Source organism: Megalobrama amblycephala, linkage group LG3 (assembly GCF_018812025.1).
Source record: "Megalobrama amblycephala isolate DHTTF-2021 linkage group LG3, ASM1881202v1, whole genome shotgun sequence".
Lineage (NCBI taxonomy): Eukaryota > Metazoa > Chordata > Actinopteri > Cypriniformes > Xenocyprididae > Megalobrama > Megalobrama amblycephala.
The window spans coordinates 20183327-20208448 of NC_063046.1; the positions used below are offsets into that span (position 1 = coordinate 20183327).

The following is a 25122-nucleotide window of genomic DNA, read 5'->3' on the forward strand; positions in this document are numbered from 1 at the left end:
ACATAACCTATATAACGTGCTATTGAGTCTCATTTTAAAATGTTTTATTGTTGCTTATATAATTGTGTGGAATGACATCATAAATGTGAGCTGCTGAGCTCATATCAGTCCTTTTTTTGACTCGTGCTGAATTATTAACTGCATACCACCAGTATACTACCCGTACTACTTTTAGCATATCTTTTAAGTAGAGTAGTAGCCTATGCTAGTTTGTGATTCCGAATTGAGCATCAAATTCGGTCTGTTTCCTGATGACGTCACTGCCTTGCTCTTTAATTTGACTACAGCCCGAGTTTCATTTCAGTGTTGACAGTGGCTCGTGGCGGGTCAGTCGCGTTTCTCTTTTAGATGACTTGTTATAACAAACATAAAACTGCGGTGTAAAGCTAGTTTAACTTTTAGACTTTGTGTCCACGGATGAACCATGGCTACAATAACGTGTCGAGTGCAATTTCTGGAGGATTCAGACCCATTCGTGTGCTCAAATTTCCCCGAGCCCCGCAGACCTCCGCCGTATGACTTGAACGAGCATTTGCCGTTGAGCGAACAGATCGCCGGCGTTCACAAACTGCTCGAAGCGCCTTTGAAGGTCAGTGAACCTCATTTGCCTCTGAAAGGGGCGCTTACCTGCGCCGAATGCCTGCTAAGTTTCAGCGTGTAAAGTTGACTGTTTTAATTTCAGGCATTAAAGCTGTGTGTAACGCGCCAAACTAATGTAATGTGGCTAATGTTTGTATTCATTAGGGCTTGGTTCATTATGTGAATGAATAGTCCTGGTACTGAGTCAGAGTTTATGGTGTAATGGTGGGAGGGTCGGAGTGCACATTTCTGAATTGCTTTTGAGCAAAAATGCTATTCGTCAACACTAGAAGGTCAAACTAATTGATTTTTATATTCATTTACATGGAGATGTCCTGCGTTTTCTATTAACGTTACCATAATTTGAGAAATGTTGTGGTAACGTTATCAGGGTTGCGTGCAAAATGTGACCGCTAAATACTAGGTTTTTGCTCATTGAATTTAGTTAATTTAGTTACATTAGTTTATTAAACAGATAATAGTTATAACAGTTATGATAAGCACAATAAAAAACATGGTATTTGTGCCTACTTATAAATGGGGAGGGAGTAACGTTAGTGGAACAACAAAAGGGCTTTTCACACTGTGCTTAACCCCTGGTTATCGTCGTTCTAAACACCACTTTTAACCCGGGGTTATGAAACCCTGCTCTGGACCAGGGTAAGCACCACTTGTACAGTGTGAACTGTGAAACAATGCGGTGTTAGAATGTTACAACTACACTGTGTGCAGAATTATTAGGCAAGTTGATTTTCTGATAATATTTTTTTTTTTCCAAGCACATTTTACCAATTCCAATCCACATCAATCCTAATAACTCCTATTAATATTGTTTTTAATCATTTATAAGTGATATATATAATTGTTCATGAAGGCTGGAAATGAAAAAATGCCTTATATTCAGGTGTGCAGAATTATTAGGCAGGTTTTCTTTTACAGGCAAAATGAGCCAAAAAAGAGATTTAACTCAGACTGAAAAGTCCAAAATTATTAAATACTCATGAGAAGGACGCAATACTAATGCAATACTAGAAATTGCAAAGTTAAAGCATGACCAAGGGACAGCAAAATGCTCATTGGGTCAGCGGGGTCATACAAAAACAGCTGGAAAAGAAAAGACACATGTTAACTGCAAAATAATTAAGAATTAAGGTGAAGAATTAAGTGTGAAACCATCAGGAACCCTTTAGTCTCCAGCGCCACAATTTTCCAGAACTGCAACCTACCTGGAGTCTCCAGAAGTGCAAGGTGTCAGGATCTCAGAGACTTGGGTTAGCTAAAGAATCCTAAAAAAATGACCCGCTCTTAATAAGAATCACAAGCTGAAGTGTTATAAAATAAAATACATGAAGACTGGGTTTTTATAGGCCTTATAGACAGACAGCTTGAGAGTGACTCTTGAAGGACTAGCACCACATCCTCTTGTACCACTGTTTGAAGAATTTATCTTCCAAAATCTGGCAGTAAGTTTTGGAAGATCATTTTTAGTCCATCTCTGCAAGACGGACATTTCAGGATAAGAGATGGACTAAAAGTGAACAATATTAATAGTAATTATTAAGATTGATGTGGATTGGAATTGGTAAAATGTGCTTGGAAAAAATATGATCAGAAAATCAACTTGCCTAATAATTCTGCACACAGTGTAGATGCTTAGCAACAGACAACCAATCACATGCCTTATGTTTACGCGCTTTGGGCAGTCACGGAAACGCCACGCGATGATTAAACGGTTGTTTCTGTGTAAGATAGGACAAAATGTCAAACGGTGATGGAAAACGCCACAATTGGAGTGAAGATGAGACCGTTATTCTTAACTTTTATAGTTCGTAAAGTTCACTCAGGAAACAAAACCCTTGATATTACTGTCAGCAATGTGTAATATGAGGACGTGCAATGCTAGAGCCTTTAAACAGGTCATGTGCTGCGTTTGTCCAGTCAGTGACACTGACACCGCAAATATGCAGATAAGGACTTTAACCCTGGGTTTAGGAATGTGCAGTGTGAAACGGAAGTTTATGAATAGGCTACCCAGGGTTAACTGTCAACCCCGGGTATAGTATGAGCAGTGTGAAACGTGAATAAAGGTAACCCAGGATTCCATTTACCAGGGGTTTAGAATGACCCAGGGTTAACTATTTCAAGTGTGAAAAGCCCTGAAGTGTTCTGTATTCATTGACTATGTCTATGACTAGTACAATGTTTCAAGAAGGTAAATGGTCAAGACCACATGTCCCCACTGAAGGACATCTCTACGTTCATTCACCTGCCTTATTCAAGATGCTGGAGCTTCAACTTTTTAACCATTGCTAGGAAAGTAGATCAGTAACAATGTGTAAAATACAGTACATCCATATGCTACGTTAAAACGCTTCACAGAGATATGTTTCCGAGTGTTTATATGTAATTCTGCATGGCTGTATCAGCATTTACTGTACATAATTGTACACGGGTTTGAGTGTTTGAGCATAGTACAATAGTGAATGTAAGTAACTCTTTGAGAAAGACGCCAATGCTTGAGCTTCAGGAATGCCTGCAGCTGGAAAGTGAGTTGATGCTTGCGGAAAGGGTGGGATCTGTAAACAGAAGATAAGCTCAGCTCCTCAATCAAACCATTATTACAGCACAGCTTCAGATGTGACTCTGCATCAAACACTGCCATTTAAGAACAATAACCTCTCTTTCTTTTGCAGTAGCTGACTGATAATGATGGCTTATTGTTGTGAATGAGTGCATTTTCATGAGCTGTGTCTCAAGGGTTACACATTTGAGATTGAATTTTCACTTTTTTTTTGTAGTTTGTTTTTAATTTTGTAGTTTGTTTCTTGTCAGATCAAAATATGTGGGGGAAAAAAGTGTCATCATCTTCCAGTTGCACATTCAAAAAGCATGGTCTAATATGAAGTGGTCGTCTGTCTTTGTGTGGTGTGTCATGAAGCAATGTTAGGCAGTGATGTTCCTCTGTCTCTCTCTCAGTTAGAAGAGTGTGCACTGCAACTGGCTTCTAATGGCAACTATCTGGATTTGGATTCATCACTTGCTGAACAGAGAGATGATCTGGAGCAGCTCTATGAAGATGTGGAGTAAGAATGACTTTACATTTTGCCATCCAGTTTTCTCTCTCTCTCTTTCTCTCTTACTTTTTCACTTTTCCCAAAGTCGGAAACTTGCATCTTGGACAAAAAAATAAAAAGCCTGTCATGTACTCTTGGTCATGAAAACAAAAATCATTTCTCAATAGTGCCATTTACAGAAAGAAGAGAAAATTGACAATGAAGTCCCTCCCTTGCTGATTTATAAATGTTTTTTTTTTTTTTTTTTTTTTTTTATGAACATGAAAAACCTCATATACTTTGTTTCAGGGAAGAGTTAATCCTTCAAAATAATAAAAAAAAAAATGTAATTTTTTTTTTTTTTTTATCAGCAGAGTTTATAAAACTAACAAGTAGCCACCTATGAAATATAATGAAAAGGTTATGAGTCTTGACTGTGTCTTTTGTCACAAATCTAAGTCAAGTCTTGGCCTTGAAAGACTTTAGACATGGCTTAGACTCCATGTCAGAGACTTAAGCATGTCTGTCTCCTTTTCACCCTTCTTATACTTTTAATGAATAGGGAAAAAAACTATATAAAATTCCATAAAGGTGAATGAATATTTCCATTCTTGGGTCAGAGTTCTTGGTCACATTCAAGAACCAAATTTGGGAGAATCGTTCATAAGGTGAGTGCTACTTACTCACACACAGATATTCTTAGTGAGGCCAGGGGGAAGGAGTGGACAACATTAGTCAGAGACGCTGGGAACGTGGCTTCATAATGACAGAGCGTTTAGAAGAGAGAGTGGATAAGAAAAGCTTGCAACACTCCACTGACAATCCAGCCTTTTTTTCTTTCTTTTTTTTGTTTTTGGGATATTCAACAATGTTTAGAAAAAAATATTTGAAATCAATTTTGACCTCTGGGGACTTTATATCATTGATGTGATTAATGCTATTCCGCATTAGCTTTCAAATACAAAGTGTGTTGTTTTCAGCACTGCCCTCTCTGATGCTATATTTAGTCATCTTTTTATTACATGGTGGTGTCATCAGACTATAATCATGATATTGTGTGCTCAAGTCTCTTGATGCTGTGTAGAACATTTGAATGTTGGCTTTGTAGATCTGATACTAAGACATCTTTTAGAATTCTTAAAGGTGCCCTAGGATCAAGAATTGAATTTACCTTGGGATAGTTGAATAACAAGAGTTCAGTACATGGAAATGACATACAGTGAGTCTCAAACACCATTGTTTCCTCCTTATGTAAATCTCATTTGTTTAAAACTTAGCACTATCAAACTCATTCAGAATCAATTGTAACCATCCAAATAAATACTATACTCACATGATCCGACGCATGCATGCAGTATGCATGCATGAACGTCTTGTAAAGATCCATTTGAGGGTTATATTAGCTGTGTGAACTTTGTAAATGCACTGTATTATAGTCGAGAGCTCGGGGGGCAGGGAGCGCGCGATTTAAAGGGGCAGCGAGCTGAATCGGTGCATAGTTAATGATGCCCCAAAATAGGCAGTTAAAAAAATTTATAAAAAAAAATCTATGGGGTATTTTGAGCTGAAACTTCAGACACATTCAGGGGACACCTTTAGACTTATATTACATCTTGTAAAAACTGGTTCTAGGGCACCTTTAATAACATGGTCCATAGAATAAGTTAGAAACTTGTGTTTGTTTGTGATGGTACAGCTGCAACAATTCATGTCCTTTGGGATACTTGATTTAAAGGGTTAGTTCACCCAAAAATGCTAATTAATTAATGATCATTAATTACTCCCCCACATGTCATCCCAACTTACGGGTTTGGGACGACATGTGTTGGAGTAATTAATTCATCTTCGGGGAACAAATTATCTTAATTTTGATGGAATCCAAGGGTTTCTGAACCACTCATAGGCAGCAACGTCATTGCATCTTTTGAGGTCCATAAAGGTAGTAAAGACATCGTTAAAATAGTCCACGTGACTACAGTGGTTCAACCTTAATGTTATGAAGCAACGAGAATACTTTCTGTGTGCAAAAACAAAACAAAAATAGCGACTTTATTCAACAATCTCTTCTCTTCCCTGTCATTATCCTTACGCAGGTGATGCAGTAAGCACAGTGAAGGCTTCAGTGTTTGTGTCCGAATTCCGGCGCATGCGTGTGATGCTGATGCAGGAGTCGGCCAATAATGAGTCGGTGTTCTGACATAGAACCTGGAAACGCTGAACGTAGACAACGTATGAGAATGACCCAGAAGAGAAGAGAAGAGATTGTTAAATAAAGTCATTATTTTTGTTTTGTTTTTGCACACAAAAAGTATTCTTGTCGCTTCATAAAATTATGGTTGAACCACTGCAGTCACAGCGACGGTTTTATTGAGGTCTTTAGTAGCTTTCTGGATCTTGAAAGTGTTGATTATATTGCTGTCTATGGCCAGAATATACCTCTTAGATTTCATCAAAATATCTTGTGTTCGAAGGTCTTACAGGTGTGGAGCGACATGAGGGTGAGTAATTAATGACAGAATTTTCATTTTTGGGTGAACTTAATGTTTATAAGGTTATTTTAATTATTTTTAAACAGTGTGTAATCCTGTAATTTGTGTAAAACGGTGACACTGATTAATTTTCTTCTCTTGCTCTCTGTCTACCTCCAGCTCACTCTTTGTCTTTAGTATAGGTGACATGCTCAACTTTTTTAATCCAACCTTATTTCAGTACAAGGCGTGAAACATTGTTTTAGCCTGCTATTGTTAAGGAGGGCTGAACAAAGTAAAATCAAGAACATTTCTATTATGTTTTTAGGTCTTTGTCTCTACACATCCATCTCGGACCGGATGGAACAGAATTGAAACAATGCTGCTGATTCTGTTATAGCCAGGAAATTCACCGATAACTCTATTCTGTCTGTGTTTGTGTTTAGTCTTTGACACTATAGCTGAGGAATTCCCCAATTTGTTGTTTGTTTTGTAAAAACTAATGTCAACAATTACTAATTTCACCATGAATTTTCCTCTCGGAGCAGATAAATATCTGTTTGGTGTCCATTAGATCCTAACTTTTGAATATTTGGTATCTCATTAAGGATATTTTTTACATTATTAAATGCTCAAACATGCTCAAAATGCGGATGAAATAAAATCTACATGGGTGTACACGGTGTAACGGTTTTTGGGATGTACCATGACACTTAAAGGTGCCCAAGAATGCTTTTTCACAAGATGTAATATAAATCTAAGGTGTCTCATGAATGTGTCTGTGAAGTTTCAGCTCAAAATACCCCATAGATTTTTTTTAATTAATTTTTTTAACTGCCTATTTTGGGGCGTCATTAACTATGCACTGATTTACACTCGATGCTCACGCTCCCTGCCAAACGAGCTCTCGACTATATTACAGTGCATTTACAAAGTTCACACAGCTAATATAACCCTCAAATGGATCTTTACAAGATGTTCGTCATGCATGCTGTATGCATGCTTCGAATTATGTGAGTAAAGTATTTATTTGGATGTTAACGTTTTATTCTGAGTGAATTTGAGGCTATATGCTCTGTGGCTAACGGCTAATGCTACATTGTTGGATAGATTTATAAAGAATGAAGTTGTGTTTATGCATTATACAGACTGCTGTATAAGTGTTTAAAAGTGTTTAAAAATGAAAATAGCGACGGCTCTTGTCTCCGTGAATACAGTAATAAACGATGGTGACTTTAACCACATTTAACAGTACATTAGCAACATGCTAACAAAACATTTAGAAAGACAATTTACAAATATCACTAAAATTATCATGTTATCATGGATCATGTCAGTTATTATTGCTCCATCTGCCATTTTTCTCTATTGTTTTTGCTTGCTTACCTAGTCTGATGATTCAGCTGTGCACAGATCCAGACGTTACTGGCTTGTGTAATCCCTTAAACATGGGCTGGCATTATGCAAATATTGGGGCATACACCCCGACTGTTACGTAACAGTCGGTGTTATGTTGAGATTCGCCTGTTTTTCTGAGGTCTTTTAAACAAATGAGATTTATATAAGAAGGAGGAAACAATGGGGTTTGAGACTCACTGTATGTCATTTCCATGTACTGAACTCTTGTTATTTAACTATGCTGAGGTAAATTAAATTTTTGAATCTAGGGCACCTTTAAGAGGAATGGTAAAATGGCCCTATTTAACTCTCTATCATGGTGGTTTAATCAAGTGTTCACTGTAAACCCTAATGCTCAAAATACTTAATTGGTTTGAGTAGGACAAACTTATATTGAACAAATTAGTTCAGTTAAATTAACTGCTATGAGTATTTAGAACTTTCTATTTCTTTTGAGTTCACAGCACTGACATATTTCAAGTAAACTGAACTGTTTCATTGTTTTGAGTTGCATGAACTTATTTCTTTTAGACTAACTTAAGTTTATCTGAAACTGGGATGGGATTTCTATTTCCCAGCATGGTTTGCCCATGGCACACGAAAGGGAAAGTAAATGCTAAAATTAAGTGTTATATAATTTTTTTTTTTTTTGGCACAATATTAATGATAAGGATGATTAAATAGTTATTAATGTTTTGTTATGCTAATTTAGAAGAGTTTCTGTTAATGTGGGTTTTTGGAGAGTTACCATCATCGTGACAAGTAGCGCATGCGGCTTGGAATGAGAGCAGGTAAGTTACATGTTATAAGTTGCTGTACTCATTCAGTAAGTGCTATACCATGTTATTGTTAACATGTTAGCAAATTAACAAATTGGCTTTTTTTTGTATCTTCTTAGGGTTTACAGTGAAGTGAATAACTCTGATTGACTAAAGTTAATTAACTAAATATTTTATGTTAATTGCTATCAAAATGTATGAGTTAGCTAACTCAGTACTTCAAGTTAGGAGCAATTAACATGCATGAGTACTACAAACTCTTGATAGTTACTCTACAAAAACTTGATAGTTCTGCTTACTTAAAATTGGGAACATCATAACTCAAAAAATGTAACTGATTACCTCAAATTTTTTGAGTTATCCCAACTTATTCAGGTTTACAGTGATGATGTTTAAGAAGAGCAATTATAAGTCATTTAATATATAAATTGCAGGCTGATTTATAAAGATGTTTGACACACATTACAAATTAATAAATGTGCATTGGCTAAACCACAAACAATTGCCGAACTAAAAGCACTAATTCTTGATGCTTATTATTAATTTATACTCATGAAACGAGTCTGTGACCCCCCCCCCCCCCCCCCCCCCCCCAGCTTTACCTAATTATAACAGGTATCAGTTTCACTAAATCATTTACTAGTGTTGCTTAGTAACACAGTTGTTGGACTCACCAAAAGACATGAGTGATTTCACACAGGCAGAGCCAGCATTTCAGTGAGTGCGCTGACCACAGCTTAGACTGACAGTCTCAGAATACACTGAATAGAGCAAAAACACTGAACCACAGATCTGGAACTCTGAGTCAGCTCAAAAACTGAAGTACTGTATTGCATAACTTTGAATCTGTAATACTACTTATACTCTGGGTGCTTTTTTCCCAGATTTGTTCAGCCTTGCTCTGGAGAGCCACTTTAGAACCAGAATGCTGTGTTTCTAATTAGTAATTTGAAGTAATAGTAAAAGCAAGTACACGCCATTCCACTCAAAAGCTTGGGGTCAGTTTTTTGGAAAGACGTTAATACTTTTATTTGATCAAAAGTGATGGTGTTTAAAAATATATAAATTTTCTTTTGAACTTTCTATTAATCAAAGAAACCTGGAAAAAAAAAAAAAACTTGTTACAGTGTAATTATACATTTAAGTACATTTAAGTACATTTAAGTACATTTAAGTACATTTAAGTACATTTAAGTTTAAGCAGCACAACTGTTTTCAACATTGATAATAATGAGAAACATTTCTTGACCACCAAATCAGCATATTAGAATGATTTCTGAAGAATCATGTGACTCTGAAGACTGGAGTAAAATTACATTTTAAAATGTATTAATAGAAAGTTTTAAATGTAAATGATAGTACACAATATTATTATATTACTGAACTCAAACATTTGAACATTACTGTATTTTATCAAGAGCTGATTCAACATGAGTTTAGTTTGTTTTAAGCTTGAGACCACTGCTAAATCCTGCAAAAATATTCCAAAAAGCTGCTTGATGGAGATGCACTTCATGCCAGTGAAAATGCCATCATTTCTCATTAAGTGTGTGTTTTTTTTTTTTTTTTTTTTTTTTTTTTTTTTTTTTAATTGGGTGGTCATTTTTTCTAAGGGCACAGTGTTCCCATTTGTGGGTGCATGTGTTTAAAGCATACATGGTGTGTATGTATTTGTAAGCCAGCAAAACTGCAGCCGGAGCTCCTTCAGATTTGCTGAGACTGGCAACAGGAAACGCGTCATTTAAAGCAGTTTGGAAAATAGAAGACAAATCTGGGGTGTGTGTGGCATATGTGCATGTTTGAGTGTCTTTGTAACTGGGTGTATGAACTACACAAAACATTGTGAAGAAAACGTAAGACTTGGAGCGGTCCATTTTTAGCCACGAACACTCTTGATGCATAGTTTCCATGCCTGTTTACTCTATCTTTCCATACCTTAATCCCTACCGACCCATATTCTCTCTTTCTGTCTCCAGTCGGCCTTCAGTAAAGTGTAAGTGTCTGCAACTGGAATAATAACATATCCAAATATGTTTTAAATGTACTTTGCTCCATCTGCATTATTATTTATTATTAAGTATTGAAAGAATTCAGGTGAATAGAACTCCCCTAGAATGCTGATAAGAAGCACAAACTGGTTGTGTATGTAAAAAGTTGAGTTTGATAAATTTGTCTTCTTTCTACAGAAAAGGCAAAAAGCCCATCTTGATTCTCCGTACGCAGCTCTCAGTGCGGGTTCATTCCATCCTAGGTAAGAGTATCTGCACAATAATATGCCTTGATGAACGTGACAGATTATTTGCATGCTCATTTCAGCATTTGTCTGTCTATTGCTGAGGTGGCAAGTACGTCATCCCTGGCTTTCCACTTTGGCTGTTGGTTTAGTTTGTCTTGGAGAAGGAAAAATGGGCCACGTTCTCGAGAAATGCTTAAATAATATTATCCCTGTTTGGTTTTCCCCTCAGTTGGGATCATTCCAACTATATCCTCAAAATCTTCAATGACATCTTCAGCGAGCTAGCCTCTCATTGTAACATGGATCTATTAAAGTAACACACTTAAAGGGTTAGTTCACCCAAAAATGATAATTCTGTCTTCATTTACTCACCCTCATGTCGTTCCAATCCCGTAAGACTTTTGTTCTTCTTTGAAACACAAATGAAGATATTTTAATGAAATCTGAGCGTTTTCTGTCGCTCTATTGACAGTCTACGCAACTACCACTTTGACACATCAAAAAAGTTCATAACGAGATCGTAAAACTAATCCATATGAATCGAGTGCTTTAGTCAATTTTCTGAAGAGACTTGATCACTTTATATGATGAACAGATTTAATTTAGGCTTTTATTCACACACAAATATTCTTCAGTGCACGCATCAGTTGTGGTAAACGGAAGCTCAAGCATATTTGTCTGACGTGCAAGAACCAGTGAGGTTCATTCTCGTGTTAGGCAGCACATTTGAGCTTCCGCAAGAATCAATTTTTGTTCTCGCACACCAAGCAAGTACAGTTGAACTTCTGTTTATGTTCGCTGATCAATGGTTATATGTAAATAAGTCTAAATTTAATCTGTTCATCATGTAAAGTGATCAAGTCTCTTCAGAAACGACTCGATTCATATGGATTAGTTTTACCATCTCTTTATGAACTTTTTGAAGCAACGAAGAGGTAATTGTTTGAAATTACTCGGGTTTCATATATAATATCTTCATTTGTGTTCTAAAGATGAATGAAAATCTTACAGGTTTGAATGACATGAGGGTGAGTAATTGATGACACTTTTTTTTTTTTATGGTAATCTTATATGTCTTTAAGCTGGCCTATAGGAAGCAAGTTCTGGTGCGTGTTTTTTTTTTTTTTTTTTTTTTTTTTTTTTTTAAGTGACATGTTGGATGAGTAAAGTAGTTGTCTAAATGCTGGAATACACTATTTGACTTTTGCCCAGATTTTTGACCCAATTTGCATTCTTAACAAGTCAACGATAGATGCCAAAAGTCTGCAGATTTTGGGCAATTAGAGCTGACGAGATGTGCTCATGATATTTTTTTTTTTTTTTTTTTTTTTTTTGAAATTTAAGCTTCAGGCTATGAATTGGAGGATACCTAGAGAAAATCCAACATGTTCTTTCTGTCAAAGCTCTTTATCATTGAAGCGTTTTTTATTAGATTGTACTGGTTTTAACCCTGTGAGAAACCTTTTTTACTCAGTTGAACTCTTTTGAAGAAATTTTTAACAAATTAGACCAAACCAAATAGAGTTTTAGAGTTTAGCAAAAGTCAATTGTAACTACCTGATATAGTTTGACCATAAATGTTTTCTTGCCATGAAAATAGCCACGGAAGCTGGAACGGCGTTAAAAAACAAACAAACATGCGTCTCCTAGAAACGCTGCGCATGTCTCTATGTGAGTTTGTCGTGTTTGGAATGTCTTACTATAAGTCTGGTAGTGTGTGATTCTCAGTCATTTAGTGTATGACAAAGTTGGCAAGTGTATGGTACCTTGTGCTTTAATGTCTGTTCAGATTTTAAAGGTCATGTACATGTAATCCAGCCTTAACTTGTGCAAGATGCGCTAACATTACGCCATAGCATATACAGTCAAACGAAAAATTATTCAGACATTTTTGATATATTTTTACTAGTAAGTAAAACTGTGACATTATACCCAAAAATTCTTCATACAGTGGACTACCAGTAAAAATGATAAAAATTTGGGACCAAAAATTATTCAGACACTTTGACCTGACCATGTTTTGCTTAAGTGTTATCTGACATGATTTTTTTCTGACAAAGTTTAACTCTGAGATCTCATCATATTTTATTACCATTTTTGAACTATAGTTAATAAACTGTATTAATGAATGGAAATGTTCAAGGTGTCTGAATAAATTTTGTTTTGACTGTACATAGCACCAGCACTTCTGCATCTACTCTGATAATTAATCTGTTTGAGTAAATTAAAGGTCCCGTTTTTCGTGTTTTTTTTGAAGCTTTGATTGTGTTTATAGTGTGCAATATAACATGTGTTCATGTTTCGCGTGTAAAAAAACAGTATTTTTCACATAATTTACTTATCTGTATACCGCTGTTTCCACTGTCATAAAAACGGGCTGATGACTTCCTTGTTCTATGAAGTCCCTCCTTCAGAAATACGTAACGAGTCCTGATTGTGCCAGCGGTTCCTGTGTTGTGATTCGACAGCTCTGAGCGCACCGTGCCCGGAAAAGTCACGCCTCTTACCATAACGTGGAGATGCACGCGCTCAGTGTTATTGTAAACATGTCTTTAATTTTACCCTATCAATTTGAGCCGGAATCAGACCCGGTGATTGGACTGCGGGATGAAAATAACAGCGTTTCGACGACATGGCGACAAACACACTCTACAAACGCAACTCTTGTGTATTCCTGTGGGCGGAGGTTAGTCAAAAAACTGTTTTACTGACGTCATTAAAGAAGGAAGTAGAGGGATGTAGTCCAAACTGGCCATTCGATGTAGGCGACTTCTGTTAAATAAAATATCTCGCTTGGCATTGAACTTTGAGCTTTAAAATTTTACAGATTTTATTTATACTCTAACAACAACATTACACACTAACTAAAGTTTGAAACATGGGATCACGAAGAACGGGACCTTTAAATTAGTTTGTTTCCTCATGCTACTTTTTCCCAGCCCTATTAAATGCATCACCTTGAAAAGTATATTCTTTTAAAAGGGGGACATCAAAAATTTAATTTCTGATGTCCAGGATGTAGTTAGAGTTACCATTGTGAGGGTTCCTTCTCCACTCATACGTAGAAATTGCAGATTGAATGGCACCCAATCAATGTGGCCAAACCAGAATACACCAGTTTTAATCAACATGGCTATCTGCACTGCGAGTTCCTCAAGTTCCATGTGACGGTATAAACTTTACTTTGTTCACTTTTTGTTATTAATTTAATTTTTTTTTAAAGCAAATATAAAGAAAATATTTGAGGCTGTTAAAAAAGCATTTGAGGCTTTAGGCCAGTAGCCAGGGCATATGGTCAGGCCCCTGCTATTAACTACCTACTTTCATTAGTATTGTGTGACATAGTGAACAGATGAGTGGGTTCAAACAAGGAACCACCTGTCCCCCCTCATTCTGTCTGAATGCATGTCTTGACTTGCATTATATTATCCTGATTTATCTTTTTCTTTTGTGTGTGTGTGTGTGTGTGTGTGTGTGTGTGTGTGTGTGTGAGAGTGTGAGTGTGTGAGTGACACAAAGAGAGTAACATTCTTAAAGACAGGACAGACCGGTCCCTGGGGTTTTTGGGTCACTGTATGGTACACATCACTCAACTGGCTCTGATGGTCTGCTGTGTGTAATACATGAATCTGTGCTTTTGTGATCATGCACAATAGATAGATTTAGCAGTTTTGCATAGTAGATTTTTATTTCTAATCCACAACTGTCTTGTAATAACTGAAGTAATGCGGAGTCCTTACAGTTTGTAATTGTGTTGTCAGGAATTTCATATGGAATGTTTAGGAGTTCAGTCACAGTGCCTGATTGTTTTGATAGTGTCTCTGCATGGCGTTTTTCTTTCCAGATCTAAGATGTTTTCCCATCCTATGTTATATTCACTGCTTATTGCTTTAATATAAAAAAAAAAAAAAATCTTTACAATTTCCAGTTGTTTTTTTAAACTGGGAAAGTTATAATTGCATTTGGATCAGTTTACATCATAGAGAACATCAATCCACCACAGAGCAATTGTAGTGTCTGGGCATACTTTCAGTTTGATTAATTGAGTCAAACTGTGCTCGCACTTTCACTCATTTGTTACAAACAAGTGACTAGGCTTCATTCCAGAGCTCGCTGTGACTACATGGTCACATGACTTTGGCTCTTGAACATGAGCCACCAGTGCTCTATTGATGCTTTCAGTGCCAACTGGCCCAGCCAATCAGATATGAGTAAAAATAGTGGCTGATTTTACTGAGATCCAGCATTTTAATGAAGCCATTATTATTAGCCATGGCTGGTTTTTTTTAACTTATTTTTATTTATTTTTTTCTGTTGGAACTGGAAAGGGCTTGTCACTTTGCTAGTAATGTCTATAGAAATGGGTAATTTTACATAGGTCCTGTTTACACCTGCGTTTTGGTCGATCGTATCACAAGTAGACGAGGGAGACACATACCCGTTTCCACCTTGTATTTTAATCTGTCTCTTATATCCACTTTTAACCACTTCTGTCCTGATCTCTTAGAAGGGATGGTCTATGGGCGGGAAAATGTATGGGCTTTTTCAGATCTATTGCAAGCTTGCGCAATTTACATATGAACGAGACTGGACATGCAGAGATCATCAGCTTTCGTTTTTGCTCTGACAACCGCAAGACCACTGCGAAATGTGGAATATTTTATATTACATATAAATATAAATATATGAGATATAGATCTAACATTTTTCTTAAATGTTATACATGTATAAATATATAAATGTATAAATATATGCATGTATGTGTCTGTATTTATATATACATAATTATTATACACAGAGCACACACATATATTACGTAAACACAGACTTTTATTTTGCAAACGATTAATCACGATTAATCGTTGCACATCCCTAGTCTCCAGCCGACAAAGTTTTAATCCCATTTGGCTAGCGAGCTTCCCATAATGTTTGTCTTTTTGGGTGTTCAAACACATTCGCCCTCATGGGAGTTTACACTACGAAAGCAATCTGGTTCAATGCATTTTCAACTACCTCAGGAAGTGGTTGAAAGTGGACAATCTTAAAACCTTTTAGATGCCTTTTAAGATTTAGCGTTGTCCACTTGTAATCTAATCGACCAAAACGCATCATAATACCAAGTGTAAACAGGGCCATAGTGCCTTTGTCTTCAAAGTAATGCATGATCTTGAAGAAAAACTATGCATATGAAAAGGTCTTTAGGTTGCATGTACTGCTCCTCCTCCAGTGATGTTTTTTAAATGATTCTTAGCTAAATCACAGCTTGCTTTTTCATTTTAACATAATTCACTTTTTTTTTGTGAATTAGTGTGAATTGGACTTTCTTGGGTTTTTTTTTTTTTTTTTTTTTTTTTTTTGTTACAGTATGTTCTTCATACTCCTGATCTCCAGCAAGTTCTCTCATTTTCTGTGTCAGAACTCTGTGTTCATTTCCATTCAGTATCAGATGTGTCCTCTGTTGCTCTCTGGTACAGACATAATTTATGGAAATGAAAGAAACTGCTGAGTTAGTTACTGGGTATCTGAAGGAGTTTGTAAAATATTCATTCAGAATAAAAGGACTACTGCCTTTGCAATGTATAACTCAACAGAGGCTTATCATTATCTAATGCACACATTGTGGCTCAAATAAGTGCTAAACTTTACTTAAAGTTGCAACATCAGCAGCTAATTAAAAAAGTGCAAGTTTCCTTTAACTACAGTCTTTGTCTGTTTTATAATGTGATTTTAGAAGGTTAAAATCTATTTTAATTGAGTAAAAATTATTTTTAAAAATCTTTATTATAAATTTATGCTTAATCCACTGCTTAATTCCACCACTGCTTTAGATGAACCTTTTTGGATTTCTGGTTTCAGACAAAATACAATAGTTGGTGTCATGTGCTTTACTTTATATTTTATTCAAATCAGTCAAAATGAACACTTTTGAGAAGGCTATAGCCTGTAAGCTCAGAAAAAGGCTGTGGAATTTTTTTTTTAAAGTGTTTCCCAAGTAATTCTCCGTAGGAGGAACAGTGTCATTTAAATTGGCCAACAGGAAATGCCATGCTGCAGATAGGTCATCCCCAAGGCCTCAGGCTTCTATTTCTTACTCTGTTTATGTGAGACTGGTCAGCAGCACATACTGTTCAAATTTTAGCAAAGCCAACCATACGTCTGCCATTAGCATCCATTCTCTAACACCTCTAGACCCCTCTCCCTTGCAGATACACGTGAACATGACCCACAGGTCATAGTCAAATAAACATTTTACGTAATCTCTTTAATTGATGTTTCAAACCTTGAAGTGTACTACAATGTTCCAAAACAGGACAGCTGTGTTTGCTGTGTTTATTTTTAATTTGGTGCCACCCTGCACACTGTAAAAATACATCTAAAATCTCCTCTCCTATCTACAGCTAAATATTTAACCCTCTATAGCTCACAGAAGAAGCACAGTGTCTTCCAGATCTAACTAAACTGTTTTTAGCTGATCTGCTTCAAATCCCCGTGTCTCTATACTGCAGTCTTCACACAGTCATGAAAAAACCTGGAATTATCAGGGAAATTCCAGACCTGGAAAGACATTTCTAATATGATATCTTTTCATAATATCTTATATAATATCTATATATAATATGATATAATATCTTTTTGGTACACTTAAAAATAGTAGTGAACCCAAAAATGACTTTAAACTGTGAGGTACAAAAGAAGATACTTTGAAAAATGTCTCTGTTTGTTTTTGGTTTTGTCCAAACAATAAAAGTCAGTGGGGGTCCATTGTTGTGCTGGACCCAATGGATATTAAATGGATGAAAAATATTTGAAACATTCATAAAAAAATCTTTAAAGGATGAGGATGAATAAATGAGTTTCAATTTTGGGTGAAAAATCCCTTTAACTCTTCTCAGGAAATGAGTGTGTCAAAAGATTCAGGAGCCCTGATATCAAAGGCAAACTTTAAGCCCGTCTCTGATTCCTGCAAGTCAGCTGCTCGTGTTCAAACTTGTTGGCTCTCACATTGTGTGCTCTGAAAGAAAACGTTATAATCTCGGGCTCTTGTAAGTTTCATTGTTCCAAATGTCCTTTCCATTTGAACTGACTTCACTGTAGCAGTTCATAAATAGACATATTGACTTTTTAAGGCTAACGTCAGGGGCAGCGTTTACGTATGGCAGTTGCCATACTCTGGCATTCAGACAAAACAGGGGAAATGAACAGCTCATGATGCTGTTCGTTAGTTCTGTTGCTTTGGCCGAAATCAATCAAATCACAGCCAGTCAGAAGAGTGTGTGGGCGGGCTCTCACTGCATTCGCAACGAAATGGATACGTTATCACATTCATAAACCTTACATAATTAACATGATTAAAAAAAACTGAAACTAAAAAAACTTTACTGATTAAAAAAAATCATTTTTTTTAAATCATAGAATACACTTGTTTGTTCAGCTTGAGTTGACGGTTTGAACATTTGTTGCTTCCTTTCATTTATTTTCAAGATCTGAGGTGAACAAGCCCATCCATTGTTGCTTTCAGTATGTCTATAAAGGTTATGAAAAATGGTATTCAAACTCACATTAAATTGTTTTTACATTTTAAATAAAGCACATAATCAGCACCTGGGATTATTAGTGTCATACTTTGTATGTTGTTGCAGCTGCAACGCCGCAGAAATAGAAACTGTTTGTAAAATAGAATCATCGTGAATCGCTGTTGCGGATGGTTAGGTCATGGTGTATGCTTGGGGTTGTTTCAGATTTTGCATTGACTTCGTATTGTTGTAAACGTCTGTACTTGTCCGTGGACATTTTGTATGGTTGATTTTTGTCCACATTTTGTTTAGATATAATTGGGAATGTCGTTGTTGTATGGCCAGAAGAAATCATGCCGTATCCTAGGTTTTTGTGAATCGCCACCACTGGTTAATGTATGTATAATCTCAACTGGATGGGAAAAAAAAAATCTATATCTTTTTGGGGGGTTAAATTTAAGTATTATTCACCCCAGACTCTTACACCCCCACCCCCTCCATTGCTCCAAGCTGGTTTTCCTGGCATGGTTGGCAATTGTTTGGTCCACAGGGATATGAGGGTGGTTTAGCTGGAGTCTATTTATAAAATGTGTCTGTGTGTAGATACAATTCTGTATTACTCTGTTCCACATTCAATTTTTTTTTTTTTTTTTTTTTCCCATCAGGCTAATCAAAAGCTAATGTGCCAATACATGTTCTGTGGGTTACCTAAGTCTACAAAACCCTGGAACATTTTTCCATGATGCTGCAAATCCAATTTTAGCTCCCCGTCTCATTTTTCTCCACTCTGTGCCCATGTCGTTTTATGACCATTAAAGCCTGATCTCTCTGTGACATCTTTTCTTGTGTTCCTCATCCAATTGACAGACTCTATCTAAAGCATCACGCTCACCCCTGAAGCATTTCACATCCCTGTGTTGGCATCTCTCTGGGGACTCCTCATACCCTTGGTGACTCATTTGGATCACAAGCTTTCCTAGTGAAATTCTTCCATAATACTCAGTTGCTGTTGTCATACTATTTTGCGAGCCGGTGCTGGTGTCCAATCTGGATCAGGATTTGGCAGGAATGAGTCAGGTGGATGTAATGTCAGCCATTAGCACAGGAAATCCTGCAAATGTAAGAGTGTACCTGTTTTTGTTCAACTGTACCAGGGAATCACAGACTTTGTATCAGTGCTCTTTGACCTAAAATATTTAAGTTAATAATTATATTGTTAACACATTCTTATGTTCAGTTTTCTGACATTGCTTAATGGTAAAGTGGCATGCAAGTAAACAAATAAAACATTTCATACTTTTTTATTGTTTTATTTTTATTTGTTTTATTTAAAAATTATTTATTCATTTTCCTTAATTACTAGCTTTTTATCAAGTCACAAACTCCAGTTTGGGAATCCCTGATCTATACCATTGGCTGGGTTTCCATATGCATGTTTCACAATTTTGGTTGGTTGTTTTGGTTGGGTTGGTTGGTTTGAATAATTGATTAAAGATAATGTGAAATATTGTGAATTTTCAACTGTTATGCATCCATCGCTCTCTTTGATGTAAGAGAGTGGAAACACATGCCCAAATGGTCAAAACATAACATATAAACTGATGGGACCAGATTGTTTTTAACCAAAAATAGGCCATTCCAGGATGACGCACAAGTTTTTAATACTAGAAGATCCACCAAAATTTTCTCTGTCAAAACTCTTTATCATTGAAAAGCATGTTTTATTAGATTGTGTTGGTATTAACCCCTTGAAAAACCTGTTTTATTTAGTTAAATCTTTTGAAGAAGTTTTTAACAAAGTAAACCAAATATAGTTTGAGTTTTTAGCAAAAATAAATTGTAAACGCCTGCTATTTTTATCATAAATTTTTCTCACTATGAAAATAGCCAAAGAAGCTGGCATGGCGTTAAAAATACAAACAAACAAACAAACTTACAAACTATCACATACAGATTTTGACTCATGTGAAACTCCAGAACATCCACCACAGCCTAGCACATAAATGTTTATGCAGATTTTGAGAGTTTGTGCATGTCATGCATTTCCATTTAGACAGAATAGACACTCAGCAAGTATGTATAATTCACAGTTTTGTGGATATTTCAGTGAATAATTGTGTTTGTTTTGAAAATTGATTTGTAGATATGTTTTCCTGTAGCTAGCATGATGCTAGCAAAACACCAAGATAATGGGTTAGATTGGCAGGGAAACTGCCAAAAGCTGGAGCAAGTCGCTTTGGATAAAATGTCTGCCAAATGCATAAATTAATGTAAATGTTAGGGAAAAAAAGCCTGCAAACACTGGACCATTAAGCAAATCATGTCAAACTGAAAAGCAATCTTTTTTTTTTTTTTTTTTTTTTTTTTAAGTTATTTGTGCTTTTCTTTCCACCCTCTCACTTTGTGTAAGGTGCCAGGCACACTTGGCTGTTGTCACTAGTTCGGTAATGGGGATCCTTATCACCAAATGAATGTATTGGCAGCAGTGACAGAATCATTTCATGCTGTGGTGCTCCTTGGCTCAACATTTACAGCAGCCCTTTGACCAAATAAGTTCTGTAAATAGGGCTTTTTATTAGTAGAACATGTGTTGTGTTATTTTAAAGAGATGAGAACATTATGGACACAATGAAATATTTAGTCCCCAGACTATCCATATATCCCTAGTATCCCTATATACTAGTTAGTGATTACAATCATGACCTTTCTTTTTTTTTTTTTTTTTTTTTGGTCTGCTCACACCTGGCATTAGTTTTAAGCCATTAGCGTTTCATCCACTGGTTTTAGGGCATGTACGTTGTTACTTTAAATAACAGAGGCCAAGATCCTTACTGCAATAAGTGGGGTTTGAAGTCACAGAAGGCAGTGAGTGATACAGATCTGTTCATGTGAACTTAAGTGGACACAGATACCCAGCAAAAGCACAGCTCTCTGGCTGGTGGACAAAGATGTCAATGCACAAAATACTTATTTACAGAGCCCTAAGCTTAACACATGATGTTGATAATGTGACAGTTGAATCAGCTGGGTAATAGGCAGTCATTTAACATGCTGTCATTTAATCATAGGAAACTTTCCCAGTTTAGGGACCATTGTAATTGTCAGGAATCAGTAACTATTAAACAAAGTTTAAAGTTTAATCCTATGAATGTCTCTTATTGAACTGAGCATAATTTGCTTTTTTGGTCTCATTTACTGTTGATGATGTCTTGATCATGGATGTAGATTCTGGGAATAATTTAGATTACTCTTTTTGGCAATATGCTCTGTGCATGCTTTCTATTGATGCAGATCAGAAAAGAGAGTGTTTTTCTAGTTTGCCCTTATAAGGCTATACAGGATCTTTAAATATACTGCAATCAGGTAACCAAAAGCTTTTAAATATCTAACCTACGACCTTTTGTTGTGGCACTGCTAAAAGGGACCCTTAACCGGTCTTTACAGGCTCATTAAAACTCCATTGAAAACCTTCACCCCTGTAATTTTTAGTGACACTGCCAATGTGCAATTCTTTTGTCCTTATGGGCATGCAGCAGGAGTTTATTTGGTTAACTCGAGTTAAGATGGCATGTGCGAATGGGACGAACAGTTTCTGTGCAGCCATTGTTTTGACCTGCATTGCAGTGTTAACCTTTGACCCACCCTGGGTTGGACGCTTTTTTCAGATGTTCAGGTTTAGTTTACACTCTCACTATTAAAACCATAACCTTAACAAAAACTGAGAGTGAATATGTAGCAATATCCTGTTTAGAGGCCTACATCACTTTCTATTCTTACCTTCTTATGGAATAGAGCAGTATAAGGAAGCACCGCTCACAGCATATCAACTTTCAGAGGAACGGGCCCTGAGAAAATATATAAATGGGGGTTAAATGAGGTAGAAGTTTATTTTCATGGTCTTGCCAGACTGCCATTGAGAATAACACTGATGTGTTTGGCAAGAAATGCTGTAGTGGTTTAGCTTCATTCAAATATCAAGCCAGTTGTAACCTGTAGAGAACTTTTGTTATGCTATATTCAATTTTTTTTGGTTAATCTTTGTGTTAAGTCTCTTAACAAGTGCTTAACCTGATTTGAAAAGATAATTAGCATAGTAAAACTAGGCCCATCTGTGGAAGCAAATGAATCATGTAGTTGCAGCATGAAGCACTCGTTGTCTGATTGTTTTCCTCTGATTGCCCAATCTAGAGGGAACCAAAAGTAACATATTTGTTTAGTAGTGTATATTTAAAGTTTTATTTTTTTTTTTTTTAAAGAAGTCACTTATGCTCATCAAGGCTGCATTTTATTTTGATCAAAATACAGTAAAAACAGTAATATTTACAAATAACTGTAACTTGTGATGACAAAACCAGTCTTCAGTGTCACATGATCCTTCTGAAATCATTCTAATAAGCTGATGTGGTGCTCAATAAACATTCCTTGCTATTATCAATGTTGAAAATCATTATCAATGTTGTGTTGCTTATTTTTGTGAAAACCATGATGCATTTTTTTAAGGATTTTTTTAAATATAAAGTCCAAAAGGACTGCATTTATTTGAAATTTAAGTCTTTTGTAACATTATAAATGTCTTTACTGTCACTTTTGATCAATCAACGTGTCCTTCCTTAAGTATTGATTTCTTTTAAAAATCTTACTTCTCTTACTGAAAATAAAGTAGGAAAAAATGAAAAACCCCTTTTTGCTTTCATCTTGCCTCGATTACAGCTGATTGGACCATTATTGAGGTGACATGCAGCATTAGTGCTTCCAGTGTAGACACTGTGAATGTTGATCAGTTAATGTCATTGTCTTTGCAAATGCCTGATCCCACTGACCTAAATTACTTAATTTGTAGTGCTCTGTGTTTTCTGGCCGTTGTGTTCAGAGTGCTGTCTGTTACTCTTCCCTTGTGTCAGTCTTCCTACGTTTCCGTTTCCGTTTCCTGCCCATAATGGCTTCCTGTGCTGAAACCTTCATACAATAGGCTTGACTCCTGGAGCGTCCTTTTGTCACAGTACTGCAGGACTGCCCGACTAATATAACACATCTGGAGGAATTCTTCCCATAGTGCTGATCTCAAATCTTTTACTCAGTCCAGGGTAAACTGACAGGATGACCGTTACTTAAAGGGTTAGTTCACCCAAAAATGAAAATTCTGTCATTAAAGGTGCATTCACGCGGCCTCGTAATTCCTGTTGTTACGAGATTCCTGCTTGTAAAAAGCGTTCACGTCCTTGTAGAGCTCGTAATTACAGCTTGTAAGCTGGGAGTTTTCTGAAAGCTCCCACATGTACCACGTGGCCGCTATACCACCTGACTGCTGTAGATTGATTTGTTAGGCGTTGATAGTGGTGCCTTGGAAACGCATAATTCCTAGTCCAAGGACCAAAAGGACGTGAACAGCTCCGAATATAACGTCACGTGTTGTCATTTCAAGATTCCGGTAAATACAAGTTGATGTGAATGCACAAATTAAGAGCACAAATTAAGATATTTTTGATGAAATCTGAGGGTTTTTTTTTATTTTTTATTTTTTTTTTTATCTCCCATAGAAAGCAACGTAATGCACATCCTGATATTGCTGAATTAGATGCGTTCCTGGGTCAACATATTTTGTTGATCCTGGAACAACATTCCAGTCTGAAAATTTAGTCTTAACTTATAGGTAGGGTTAGGTTTAGGGGTAGGAATAGTGTTATCACAAAAATCAGGGAAATGATAGATGAATAACACTGATGTAGAAGCACCAATTCATGATTTTAAGCCTAAACTTGACATAATCTGTAAACTTGTCCCTCAAATCTGATTGGTTGATTTGAATGTTTTTCCAGGATCAACAAAGATGTTGACCCAGGAACATGTTGAACTCATCAAAATCAGGTTATGCGCAACATAATTACTGTCATTCAAGGTCCAGAAACATAGTAAAAACATCCTTAAATTAGTCAACATGACTACAGTGGTTCAACCTTAATGTTATGAAGGGTCGCAAAAACAAAACAGAAATAACGACTTTATTCAACAAATTCCTCTCTCTTATGTCCAGCGCTTCCAGGTTCTACATCTGAACTTTATTGGCCAGTATCCTGCATCAGCAAGCACACGCATGTGTCTCGCTGCTCACGTGAACAACGCTGGCCAATACTGAGTTAGCGTTCTGACAAAGAACCTGGAAGCGCTCGATTTAAACAGCATAGCAATAAGACAGGGGAGAGAAGATATTGTTGAATAAAGTTTTTTTTTTTTTTTTTTTTTTTTTTTTTGCACAAAGTATTCTCATCGCTTCATAACATTTAAGTTTGAACCACTCATGGTGACTATTATAACAATTACGTTGCTTTCTATTAGAGATAAAAAAAAAAAACCCTCTCGGTTTTAATTTGTGTTCCGAAGATGAACGAAGGTCTTACGGGTGTGGAACGACATGAGGGTGAGTAATTACAAATTAATTTGTAGGTGAACTAACCCTTTAAATCGAATTATCCCAAACCCCCCATCCATACAATGTTCTTGAACTGATTCTGCTGTGTGAAGATCACTCTTTTTTTTTTTTTTTTTTTTTGCCTAAAAGTTTAACCGTAGAGACATTGCAAATATCTTGTACTTGTCTTGAGTTGGAGCAGTAAATGCAGAAACAAAGGAAGAAGCCATGTGTGGATAATCTCATTCAGTGTGATGTGAAGAATGTGCCAAGTCACAGTTTTTCCTCAAGGATTCTGTGTCCTCTGTCATATTTGGTTTTGTCACTCACTTATCCTCAGATGAACTTAATTCACCTGTTCAATTGGCCTGTTTTCTTTGTATATTCACTATTTTTTTTTTATGATACAGTAAAATAATTTATTACAGTTCATCTTGAGTAAGAACCAGTTTGTGAACATTTTATATTTTTAAAATCAATCAGTTTACAATTTCGGATATATTTTCTTAAGGAATTATTTAGTGCTTGTTGTCTAAAATACAAGAAAGTACTTCTGAAATGCAAGAAAAACTTTCTGAAGTCCATAAACAAATCTCTGTGTTTTGGGCTTCCCCTCAGTGATGTTTTATAATGTAATCTAATTGGTTTAACGGTAGCTGTTGTTGTACGACTGGGCATGACAGGTTACA

The 25122-nt window shown here is 36.2% G+C and overlaps 1 protein-coding gene across 7 annotated transcripts in view; it reads left to right on the forward strand.

The window, feature by feature from the left end:
- The first annotated feature begins 246 nt into the window (after positions 1-246).
- The window catches only part of fhod1 (formin homology 2 domain containing 1), a 59959-nt gene continuing 35083 nt past the window's right edge, over positions 247-25122 (forward strand). For 3 of the 7 annotated variants that reach the window (XM_048184579.1, XM_048184580.1, XM_048184581.1), the window contains exons 1-3: positions 247-589; positions 3556-3662; positions 10464-10528. In XM_048184579.1, the coding sequence (XP_048040536.1) occupies positions 425-589; positions 3556-3662; positions 10464-10528 (337 nt within the window). In that variant the 5' untranslated portion in view covers positions 247-424. The remainder of the gene's footprint in view (positions 590-3555; positions 3663-10463; positions 10529-25122) is intronic. The other 4 variants (XM_048184583.1, XM_048184585.1, XM_048184582.1 and 1 more) reach the window with 3 other exon arrangements.